Raw genomic sequence first — 12,440 nt, forward strand, 5'->3', positions numbered from 1 at the left:
ATTAAGCTAAACATTTTTCAATTAAAATACATTTTAGTAAAATACGTTCTAAATGTGTAAAGCTTTTTTTTTTTTGTGTAAAACAGTACAAAAAAGGTTGTAAAATTTTATGTTTCAATCAATAATTTTGTTTGAATTAAAGGAATTTTTGTGTAAATAAAGTGTAAAATTTGATTTTTTTTCTTTAAATGAAAAGTGAGTTTTTTTTCAATAAAATAAAGTAAGAAAAGCTTAAAAGCTGTAAAAAAAAAGTAAAAGCTTTAGTATAGCTTAAAATCTTTAGTAAAGCTTAAAAGCTTTAGTAAAGCTATAGACTAGACTGTAGACTAGCTTTAGTAAAGCTTAAAAACTTTAGTAAAGCTTAAAAGCTTTAGTAAAGCTTTGCTACGGGGATTTCTTTGTCTTTTTTCCTGCTTAGTAAATTTCTTAAATACGCTAGTAAAGCTTAAAAGCTTTAATAAAGCTTAAAAGCTTTAGTATTTTAGTAAAGCTTAAAAGCTTTTAATAGTTTCCTATAAAAAAATGTCTTTTGTTTACAGTTTTCCATAGAAAACTTTTCATTTATGTTTTAATATTTGGAATCCTGGTGTCCTGGTGTAAAAGCTTTAGTAAAGCTTAAAAGCTTTAGTAAAGCTTAAAAGCTTTAGTAAAGCTTAAAAGCTTTAGTAAAGCTTAATAGCTTTAGTAAAACATAAAAGCTTTAGTAAAGCTATAGACTAGCGTTAGTAAAGCTTAAAAACTTTAGTAAAGCTTTGCTACGGGGATTTCTTTGCCTTTTTTCCTGCTTAGTAAATTTCTTAAATACGCTAGTAAAGCTTAAAAGCTTTAATAAAGCTTAAAAGCTTTAGCAATTTAGTAAAGCTTAAAAGCTTTTAATAGTTTCCTATAAAAAAAATGCCTTTTGTTTACAATTTTCCATAGAAAACTTTTCATTTATGTTTTAATATTTGGAATCCTGATGTCCACTTAGTTGTTGTCATGGTTTACTGTCACTATTTGTTTATTTTCCCTAACTCTGTTGTCAATTATTAAAATTCATTCAAAATCAATTTCAAAAACATGTCGAAAAAATCTCCGGAAGATGCTTTTTACGATAATCTGCTGCTGGGCCTCAACTCCACCTTATGTAAGGCAATAAACTTAACAAAAACTAAACTTCCGAAATGAATTAAGAAAATTCTAAATCATATTTTAGCTAATGTTCCACGCATTTGTAATGTCACCATGGAGAAAAGATCACCTTGTGAGAAATCTAATGTTATGACTTGGGAGCAAAGACATGGTGTTTATTTGCCCGAGGATATGAAGAAATTCTATTTATCTACCGATGGTTTTCTGCTGCACTGGAGTTATCAATATGCTCGTGAGTTTTCTTTACAAAAAAAAAATTGATAATAAAAATGATTCCAACTTTTTTCCCTTACAGCCAATGATATCAGACGTGTGGGCTATATACAATTTCCTCAATTGGTGCAAATTACTTTGTTGCGTGAAAATGTTGAACCAATTTTTCAAACCAATAACGAAACCTCTTCCTCGGCCACTTCTTCGAGTACTTCGTTATCTACTAATCTAACCAGCAGTTCTACCATAAATTCCCATTTATCAGTACAACATCTTAATACTAACACTGCTACAACATCCTCATCTACTTCGGTGAACACGCTTAAAGATCAATGGGGCAATCCTTTGCCTTTGATAGGTCCCAAAACCAAAATTTTCGAATTGAATACTGTCAATGAAGTGGCCAAAGTGTGTTTGATTTACGACTCAAGTTCTTCAAATAATCCGAAAATTTATCTCTTGGAATTGGATTCTTTCAAATGGGTATTTTTAGCCGAAAACTTTAGTGAATACTTGCGCATGGCTATAGCTCATTTGGGTTTACCCTATTGGGAGTTATGTTTTGCTTCTTGTGGTCTGCCCTCTTGGACAGAGGTGGGTATTTTTTTTTTTAGCTAGCTAGCTTTAAGCTTAATTCTATATTCTATTTATTTTCTAGCAATTATTTCTATTGTTGGCTCCTCATCTTTTAGAGGAAAATGAGCCTCGCCGTGCTCGTTTGATAAACCCTGCTCCTGAACATCCTTATAATATAGTGGATCCAAATATATTTCGTGTTAAAGTCAAGTCAAATGCTTCTAAAACAAGTTTGAATTCAAAACACAAATATGAGGGCAAGAAATAAAGATCGGATCGAAAGTGACTTCCATAGACAGATTTCTATTAAAATATTATCTTTAAACAAACTTCTATTAAAAAAGAGTCTCCTTTAGAGAGTACTGTATAAAACGGTTGCCTTCTTTAGACAGTTTTCTAAAGAAAAGTGTTTTCTTAAGTTAAATTATTTTTTATTAAAAAAAAATTCATTAAAAATTTTCTATTTTTAATTTATCTAGTTGGAGAAAAAGTCATCGGCCGCATTCTCTAAGTCAGCAAACATTTTATCTTTAATTTGTGGCTTAGGATCTTCCTTAATCTCAGTGGGCACCGCCCCCACCTGACCCAACATGAATTCCAGCTCATCCAAAGTCAATTTTTCACCTCTCAACTCCAGGGGGCCAATGAATTGCTTCTTCATTTGACCCTCATGATAAACGAAAATGGTAGGCAGGTTCTTTTCAGGGAAATTAGGTATACAAGTGGTGGCTATAGAACGCAGGAATTTAGTTTGAGGAAAACGCACCGCTAACTGTTGCATATGATGGTGGATGAGAGCGCATAAAGGTACACCATTGGCATATAGGTGTAGAACAACCCAAATACCTTCGCCAGCTTTGGTAACCTCACTTACATAGTCTTGGCCGGAAATTTCACGTACTGTGCCAAATTTAGACTTTTCAGCAAAAGCTCTCATTTCGGCTATACGTTGTTGACGATAACGTTCCAATACCTCTTCATCTTCAGAATCTTCTAATTCATCGAGTTCATCTAAATTCATATCTTCCACATTTTTGGAACGACCCTCATGTAAATCGGTGCGCTTTTCAATAGCCTCATCAATCATGGCCTGTATTTGATCTTCGGTAATTTCTGCCTCCTTTTGTTTTTGAGGCAAAATGCCCTTGGAACGTAGGATATCATTCCATTCGGTATCTTCATTGGGATCCTGAATTATAAAAATAACAAAAAAATTATATTATTTACATTTTCTTGTTATAGTTTTGTTTATTTTTACCCCCCACCCACAAAAACCAAAATACCATATAAGGAAATAATCAAAACTCTGGGGCATGCAATGTGCACGATACGTTTTGTTTTTCTTATATTTCTTTATACAGCCGTTTGTTTTTTAAGGGAATTTTCTTTATTTTTCTTATATTTACCTGCATTTTTGTGTTTATTATTGTTTTATTTATTAAAAATTTATAATTTAAGTTAAAATTTATTTAATATTTTAATACTTTTATAGAAAATTTTGTTATTCTTTTGTGCACAGCAGTGACTAATGCACACTCAACGCCGTTGAAAATTAACAACGGCGTTTGAAACTTAAAATTATAACGCCGTTAGAAAGATAACACTGGCATGCTTTTAAGGTGTTGCCAGTTTTGCTTAAGTAAAAGAAAGAGATGCCACATTTAACTATTGAGCCGTTAACATTTAAAATAAAGGGAATTTCGATGCTTTTTTTTAAATAATTTAGATTTTTTATAAAATTTAACGTTAAAAATAGGAAATTTGATCAATTAATCTCTATTTGATAGAATAATATAAAAATGGTATATAATTTTTACAATAAATATAGACATTTCCTATAGAAAATTGTATAAATACACTTTTCTATAGTAAATTGTCTCTTGAAGACACTTTTCAATAGAAAGTTGTACCTAGAAGACAATTTTCAATACAACATTTTCCCTAGAAGACACTTTTCTGTATAAAATTGTCTAGAAAAGAAACTTCAGTAGAAAATTATGTAGAGAAGCTACTTTCCCATAGAAAATTAACTCTAAATAAGCTTTTCCGGAGAAATTTGTGTAAAAAAATTTACTTTTCTATAAAAATTTATATGAAAAAGTAAATTGTCTTTTAAAAATAATTTTGTAAATTTTAAATATTAAATAAAATTGCCATTTTTGTAAATTTTTACATAAATATGCTTTTAATTTTTTATTATTTTCGCTTTGCTGTTTTTATCATTTTTTTTGTGTAAATTTTTCATCTTCAATTCGTTTCAATGCTTTTTTCAGCTTTTTAAATTTTACATTTTTTTCATAAAGTTTTACAAGAACAAATTGAAAATTAGTTTTGTAGTAATAATAATAAAAATATATATGAGTTGGCAAAGAACAAACGAAAAAAAAAAAGAAAGAAATTAAAAACTTACAAACTAAAGTTTTAAAGGCTGATTTTTCTTTGCTTTTTTTAATTTAATTTCAACAAAATGAGAATTATTTTGTCTAATTTAAAATTGATTTTTTAAATTTTAAAGTATATGTTTTTATGTATATTAAAGTAGTAGTAAAGAAACTCTTTCAAAAGAGTTGTAAGAAAAAAATTATTAAGAAAAATTAATGACAATAAACGGCTATTATTTTAAATAAAGTTTTCTTTTTTAATAATTAATAATAAAGATAAAAATTATATTTTTTTCGTTTTTTTGCATACAATGCTGTTTTGGGGGATTTTATTTAAAAAAGAAAAATTTTCAAAATTTCACTTAAAAATTCTTAAAAAGTTTTGTTAAAACAAATTTAAGAATTTGGTAGGAGGAAAAGGCGAGAAAAAGTTTAAACATTCCTTTTTTTCCAACTTTGAGGTTGAGGATTTCTTTTCTTTTTTTGTAATAATTATTAGTAGAAGTGTGAGTAAAGAAGTTAGTTTTTGTTTTCAGGGGGGAATTAAAATTAACAACTTAACTCGTCGCAGGAAATTTATTACAGGGTTGTATAATCGAAGTTTTACGCGCAGGCACTGTTTCAGGTGTGGGTATGGCTTCTCCGGTTGTAACTTTATTAGCAAAGACCTGCTTGACACCACCACCTTTTTGTTTGGCCATTTGATAATCACCAGAATCGAAATATTTTTGCTTTACAAAAAAAAATTCAAAATTAATTCCTTTTAAATGAACTTTTTTTAAATAATTACCCCTTTTTGTAATCTCTTTTGCAAGAAAGCGGTATGACCACCAGGGCCCCTCAGTCCCACTGGATATTTCGATTTTAGTTTCTCTTCTTCAATTTTTTCCAATTCACGGGCATTGGACTTTTAGAAAAGAAGAAACAGTTTTTTAAAGCTTTTTTTTATATTTTACAAAATTATCTATCCATCATTTTACCTGATCTTCGGGTGCATCTTGAGGTGTGGTAGCTTGGCTACTAGTTTCTTCAGTGGAACTCATTTCAATAAACTGTTTTTATTAAGACAAAGTACAACACAAAACAAAAATGCTGTAAAATTTTTGAAAGGTTTTCTTTTAATTTTTTTTTTATTTTTTTAAGTTTTTCTTAACTATTAGTTAAATATTATACGTGTCTTGTTAGTTTTAAGCGACATGTAGTTAATTTAAACACAAAATGATGATATAAAATGAAAATACTTAATATTTTCCATAAAAACTTGCATAAACATAAAATTAGTAAAAATTAAAAGGTTAAAGCCAAAGTTTAATATTAGTAAACAAAAATAATTAAATATTTACAATAATAATTACATATTTACAAAAACATTTTATAAAAATCATAAATTTTATTAAAGCAATATTTTTTTTTAAATAAATTGTTAATGAATTCTCTTTCTCTATAGAAAACTGTTTTTATAGAAAATTGTCTAATTGTTTTCTATAGAAAAATCTCTAAAGAAATCATTTTATATAAAAAAAACTGGATAAAGAAAAACTACTATATAGAATATTGTCTAAATAAGAAACTTTCCTATATAAAACTGTCTAAAGAAGTCACATTCATAAAAATATGTAAAAAAAAACAATTTCCTATAGAAAACAAATTAAAAATTAAATTTTTTCTGTACAGAAAACTGAACTAGACTCAAATAAAACTATAACTGAACCAGAAATGAACAAGAACTTTAAGTAGAACAGAACTAGAACTGAACTGAACTAGAACTAAACTAGAACTGAACTAGAACTGAACTAGAACTGAACTAGAACTGAACTAGAACTGAACTAGAACTGAACTAGAACTGAACTAGAACTGAACTAGAACTGAACTAGAACTGAACTAGAACTGAACTAGAACTGAACTAGAACTGAACTAGAACTGAACTAGAACTGAACTAGAATTGAACTAGAACTGAACTAGAACTGAACTAGAACTGAACTAGAACTGAACTAGAACTGAATTAGAACTGAACTAGAACTGAACTAGAACTGAACTAGAACTGAACTAGAACTGAACTAGAACTGAACTAGAACTGAACTAGAACTGAACTAGAACTGAACTAGAACTGAACTAGAACTGAACTAGAACTGAACTAGAACTGAACTAGAACTGAACTAGAACTGAACTAGAACTGAACTAGAACTGAACTAGAACTGAACTAGAACTGAACTAGAACTGAACTAGAACTGAACTAGAACTGAAATAGAACTGAACTAGAACTGAACTATAAATGAACCTGAACAGAACTAGAACTGAACTAGAACTAGAACTGAACTAGAACTGAACTAGAACTGAACTAGAACTGAACTAGAACTGAACTAGAACTGAACTAGAACTGAACTAGAACTGAACTAGAACTGAACTAGAACTGAACTAGAACTGAACTAGAACTGAACTAGAACTGAACTAGAACTGAACTAGAACTGAACTAGAACTGAACTAGAACTGAACTAGAACTGAACTAGAACTGAACTAGAACTGAACTAGAACTGAAACTAGAACTGAACTAGAACTGAACTAGAACTGAACTAGAACTGAACTAGAACTGAACTAGAACTGAACTAGAACTGAACTAGAACTGAACTAGAACTGAACTAGAACTGAACTAGAACTGAACTAGAACTAGAACTGAACTAGAACTGAACTAGAACTGAACTAGAACTGAACTAGAACTGAACTAGAACTGAACTAGAACTGAACTAGAACTGAACCAGAACTGAACTAGAACTGTTCTGGAAATGTACTAGAACTGAACTAAAACTTAAACTAGAATTGAATTACAATTAAAATTTTTTTGTAGAAAACTTTCTAAAGCCACTTTTCTATAAAAATATGTTGCAATGTCCTATTATTCTTAAACTTTACACAATTATCCTTATTATTAACAAAGCTAAATGACAAAATCAATATCTGGCAAAAAAATGAGATTTTCTATGACAAATGAGCCTGTTTATTGATACACAAACACACAATTGCTTACAAAATACGTCATTTAAAATATCAACATCAAAATTAACACCATTACTCTTCAAAAATATATTTATTTATTTACAAAATTCTCCACCATACAATAATTAATACTATAAATAGAAAGAAAACGTTTAAATAATAAATAAAAACTGGCAACTCTAAACGGCGACAAAACACAACAATATTATTGACAGTTATAATTACAGCAAATAATGAACAAATAATGTAAACAAATCAAAAGCAATAAGAAAAAGAGAACAACCAGAGAAAAGCCATTAAAAGAACTGAGTTAAGAATGAGAAAGCAAAAAGAAATCCGCAAATAATAATGCAAAATTAAACATAAGAAAAAATTGATTTTTCAGCAAAATTATAAAATTAAAATAGAAAATATACAAACCACACATACATTTAAATATATAAATAATAAATAGATTTATAAAGCAAACAAAAAGGAAAGATTTAAAATTTTTCTTTTTTTTGTAGCGTTTTTAATATAGCAATCAAAATGGCGTAGCAGCAAATATTAAAAAAAATTGCAATACACTATAAAAATTTTAGCCAAAAACTAACGAAATAAAATTAAAATGTCACAAGGGCAACCACTAGCCCGGAAAGGTTAACAAATAATGAAAATTTTATGAAAATAACACATAAATATACATTCATGACTAAATAAGTTAGCTAGTTGTTATTTAATTTAAACATAATTACTCTTAGTACGTACCTTGAAAATTAATAAAATAAATATGTAATGTGTTAATTCACGACTTCACAATATTATTGTTTTCTTTGCTTTTCTATAAGTCCAATTATTTTATTATATTCACTATTAAACACTATTACGTTTTATTAATTTTTAATTTACAAAAAATTTCCAAATTTTCCACGTTAGTTTTATTATATCTAGCGAAAATTTTGTAGTTTTTTTTCCCGACGTTTAATAAATTTTCAGATTTTTCTTCTTCGGCCGTCAGTTTGCAAATTTTTCTTTTCTTTTTGTGCTTTTACTTCGTTTAACGAGCAGGAAAAAAGTTTTGTTTGGCTTTTTTATAAAACGTACAAGTATTTATCTCTTTCTAGCTTATTATCGTATACGTGTCAGAAGGAGATGGTGTTATGTGAAAACTTGTAACGGACTATTAGTTATGCAACAAAAGCGATAGCAACATATCGATAACAATCAGTGCAATAGGCAAATATTAGTTGGGTTTCTGTTTAAATTAGCATTATCAGCGTTTTTTAAAGAAAAGTTCTATTTCTTATTACTTTTCTGTAGAAAACTTTTATTTTTGAATAGAATAGTGATTTTTTTATACAGCGATCTACAAAATTATTATCTATAAATGTAGAAAAGTGTCTTTATTAGACAGTTTTCTATAGAAAAAGTTCCATTGAAAAGTTTTTAATTTAAAAAGTTTTCTACAGCAAAGTATTTCCTATGAATGCCATTAAAACAATTTCAAGTTTTATTAAAATGCAATTTATTGCATTTATTTTTTTAGAAAATTTGGTTTTAATAATTTATATAACTTTTTTTATAATTTTTTTAAATTTAATTTCTTCAAAATTAAATATATCTTTATATATATTGTGGTTTGTCGCTGACTGTTTCAATTGTAAACAGTTTGCATCGCCTGTGTTATTTACAGTTTTCTTAGCGTGTTTTACTACGAGAGTGAAAGAGATAGATATAGGGTTCTATAAATCGACTTTCGAATAATCGAACAATCGACTTTTTGTCGAAAAAAGTCGAAAAGTCGAAGTCGACTATTTTGTTCCAAAAAAGTCGATAACTCGACTATCGTCTATGAAAAAAGTCGAAAAGTCGACTTTGTAAATAAAAGTCGAAAAAAGTCGGAAAGTCGAAAAAAGTCGAAAAAAGTCGAAAAGTCGAAAAAAGTCGATAAGTCGAAAAAAGTCGAAAAGTCGGAAAAAGTCGAAAAGTCGAAAATAGTCGAATATTTTAAAAAAGTGGAAAAGAGGTCAAAAACTCTAAAATAGTCGGAAAAACTCAAAAAAAGTAAAAAATAGTCGAAAAAAGTCGAAAAAAAGTCGAAATAAGTCGAAAATAGTCAATAAGTCGTAAAAAATCGAAAAGTCGGAAAAAGTCGAAAAGTTGAAAAAAGTCGGAAAAAGTCGAAAAAAGTCGAAAAGTCGAAAAAAGTCGAAAAGTCGAAAAAAGTCGAAAAGTCGAAAAAAGTCGGAAAAAGTCGAAAAGTCGACCATTTATAAAATACTAAAAGTCGAAAAGTCTAAAAGTCGACTTTTAAATAAATGATAAAGGTCAAAAAGTCGAAAAATCGACTTTTCATAAAATGGAAAAAGTCGAAAGGTCGAAAAGTCGACTTTTAACTAAATGCAAAAAGTCGACTTTTCGTTTCAACTATAGAACCCTACCTAGTAGCCTAGGTGGGTGGTGGTCGGTCGGCTAGTGGTGACATGGTATATTATCACCTAGAGGCAATGGAAGGAAGCTGATTGCCGTATTCAGCGGGTATCCTTAAGATACATACTTATTATTATACCATTGATCTTAGCAGAATCACTACCATACACCCATAATAGAGCGCGATGTCTGTCAGGTGTGCCTTTCAGTGAAGCTCTTGTTGTCTTCAAACACTATGGTGGCCGAATATTTACAAGAAACAATTGTTAAGCCGTCTTTCAAATTCGGCTTCTTTGGGGAATAAACGGGTAGAAACTGTAATTTGGTACTTCTTTTGCACCCCATGTATCTTTTAAACCAGAGAACATTCAAAAAATATTTTTGAATCCTTCATAACTTGACGAACAAATAAAAATATGAATTTAGTACTTTTTGGATATTCGGACGTTTAAGGGGTGAAAATTGTACTTATTTTTGGTACTTTTTTATAAAACATCGTTTTTGGTTTATTAACTTATACATATGAATACAAAATAACGGGCTCCCAATACGATGTTGCAACTGGTACTTTTTTGACTTAGAACTTAGAAACATGTATAATTAAGCACTTGAGAATCTATAAAAGTGGACTTTTTGGTACTTTTTCGTTCTTCAAAAGGTACTTTTTGAGTTTTCTATTAAATTGAACATAGAAACATGAAATTATGCACGTAGAGCCTGGAGTAAATGAGAATCTATAAAATGGCACTTTTTGGTACTTTTTCGTTCTTTGACTGGTACTTTTTGAGCTTGCTACAAAATTTGAACCTCGAAACCTGAAATTAAGCACTTAGAGCCTGGAGTAAATGAGAATCTATAAAATGGGAACTTTATCGTACTTCGACTGGTACTTTTTGAGTTTTCCATAAAATTAAACCTAGAAACATGAAAATAAATATGTAGAGCCCGGAGTAAATTATAATCTATAAAAAGGGACTTTTTAGTACTTTTTCGTTCTTCGACTGGTACTTTTTGAATTTTTTATAATATTGAACCTAGAAACATGAAATTAGGAATGTACAGCCCGGATTAAGTGATAACATATAAAAGGGGACTTTTTGGAACTTTTTCGTTCTTCGACTGGTACTTTTTGAATTTTTTATAATATTGAACCTAGAAACATGAAATTAGGAATGTACAGCCCGGATTAAGTGATAACATATAAAAGGGGACTTTTTCGAACTTTTTCGTCCTTCAACTGGTTCTATTTGAATTTTCTATTATAATGAACCTAAAGACATAAAACTAAGCAATCAGGGACTTGAGTGAATGAAAATTTAAACTGGAGTATTTCTGGTAATTTTTCGTTCTTTAACTGGTACTTTTTGAAAATAGGAATAGTCTGCCCTTAGAGTTGCGCGTTTTCATACATTCTAATAATGTTTTCAAAGTGAAACTTTTGGAATATTTTTCAATCTCTTTGTGATCCCTTTAAATGATTTTGTTCTGGAAGAACTTTAACATCCATGTAAATATTTTGGGTAATAAATCGGGGGACTACCAATGAGGGGAGCGGAACCTCCTATATGAATTAAATACAAAAATTCGTTTATCTGGTAAACTAATAAAACTAAATTCTTCAAATTTTGCACGAAGAACTTTAATATTCATCTAAACATTATGGAGAAAAAAGGGCGGACTTTCATCTGGGGGGCTTGGAGCTCCCATATGAATTAAATAGAAAAATTCGTATATCTGAGAAACTATTAGAGCTAGAATTTCAATTTTTACTGAAGAACATTTAGAGAATAACGGGCGGACTTTCAATGGGGGGCTTGGCACTTCCCATATGAATTAAATATAAAATTTTGTATATCTGGGAAACTATTAGATTATTCGAAATTGCAATAATTTGCGTGGAATCTCCCATATGTAACAAATTGTATATCTGGAAAACCATTGTAGTTAAAATCATCAAAGTCGTTAAGTGGGTTTCTTATTATACCCTACACCACTTTAGTGGGGAGGGTATATTGGATTTGTGCTGATGTTTGTAACATACAAAAATATTCATCCTAGACCCACCTTAAAGTATACCAATCGGCTTAGAATCGTTTTCTGAGTCGATTAAGCTATGTCCGTCCGTCCGTCTGGCTGGCTGTCCATGTAAACCTTGTGCGCAAGGTACAGGTCGCAATTTTCAAGATAATTGGATGAAATTTAGCACGCACGTTTTATTTGACCCAAGGACGAAGTCTATTGAAAATGGTTAAAATCGGTCCATTATTTCACCTAGCCCCCATAGAACAGAACCCCCCGAAAAGGGCTTCTGAGCTCATAATTATGTTAAATATACAGATATACCGATAAAATACGGCACAACTAAGTTTTATAGAAGTCTTGATGACCCTGCCAAATTTCATAAAGATCGGGCCACATTTGACCCTAGCTCCCATACAAAGTTGCCTTCAGAAAATTACTTGAATGTCTCAAATTAACTTATAAACACAAATATCGCGATGAAATTCAGCACAATAAAATATTATGTAAATATAAATATATTCACAAAGTTTTATAGGGCTTGGTCCATATTTGCCCCTAGCCCCCATATAAAGCCTCTTTTAGAAAATTAGTTTTTCATCCGTAAATTGCTTTAGTGTATCGGAACAAGGGAATATTGAAGATAAATGCTTTATTATGAAAAATAAATCACATTTAATATTCATAACTGGTGTAGGGTATCATATGGTCGGCCACGCC

The 12,440-nt window shown here is 29.7% G+C and overlaps 3 protein-coding genes across 4 annotated transcripts; 1 reads left to right on the forward strand and 2 right to left on the reverse strand.

Moving 5' to 3' along the window:
- Positions 1–1,002: 1,002 nt before the first annotated feature.
- On the forward strand, positions 1,003–2,225 carry LOC119612808 (tubulin polyglutamylase complex subunit 2). The gene is made up of 4 exons (XM_037968674.1): positions 1,003–1,126; positions 1,196–1,363; positions 1,427–1,938; positions 2,003–2,225. Exons 1-4 carry the CDS (start codon positions 1,060–1,062, stop codon positions 2,186–2,188), a joined length of 933 nt encoding a protein of 310 aa, XP_037824602.1. The 5' UTR covers positions 1,003–1,059; the 3' UTR covers positions 2,189–2,225.
- Positions 2,226–2,234: 9 nt separating this feature from the next.
- Positions 2,235–3,498, reverse strand: LOC119612809 (viral IAP-associated factor homolog). The gene is made up of 2 exons (XM_037968675.1): positions 3,327–3,498; positions 2,235–3,109 (listed from the first exon to the last, which is right to left on the reverse strand). Exons 1-2 carry the CDS (start codon positions 3,330–3,332, stop codon positions 2,396–2,398), a joined length of 720 nt encoding a protein of 239 aa, XP_037824603.1. The 5' UTR covers positions 3,333–3,498; the 3' UTR covers positions 2,235–2,395.
- Positions 3,499–4,598: 1,100 nt separating this feature from the next.
- On the reverse strand, positions 4,599–8,339 carry LOC119612810 (cAMP-regulated phosphoprotein 19). 2 transcript variants are annotated; one of them, XM_037968676.1, is made up of 4 exons: positions 8,040–8,339; positions 5,282–5,393; positions 5,092–5,208; positions 4,599–5,032 (listed from the first exon to the last, which is right to left on the reverse strand). In XM_037968676.1, exons 2-4 carry the CDS (start codon positions 5,342–5,344, stop codon positions 4,859–4,861), a joined length of 354 nt encoding a protein of 117 aa, XP_037824604.1. In that variant the 5' UTR covers positions 5,345–5,393; positions 8,040–8,339; the 3' UTR covers positions 4,599–4,858. The 2 variants fall into 2 exon arrangements, with proteins under 2 accessions (XP_037824604.1, XP_037824605.1); XM_037968677.1 differs by having other exon boundaries at positions 5,282–5,353; positions 8,040–8,309.
- Between the last annotated feature and the right edge of the window lie 4,101 nt (positions 8,340–12,440).

The sequence above is a fragment of the Lucilia sericata genome, unplaced genomic scaffold, assembly GCF_015586225.1.
Source record: "Lucilia sericata isolate MDLA Ls3-8-SP2 unplaced genomic scaffold, ASM1558622v1 Contig001832F_arrow, whole genome shotgun sequence".
In the NCBI taxonomy this organism is placed as follows: Eukaryota; Metazoa; Arthropoda; class Insecta; order Diptera; family Calliphoridae; genus Lucilia; species Lucilia sericata.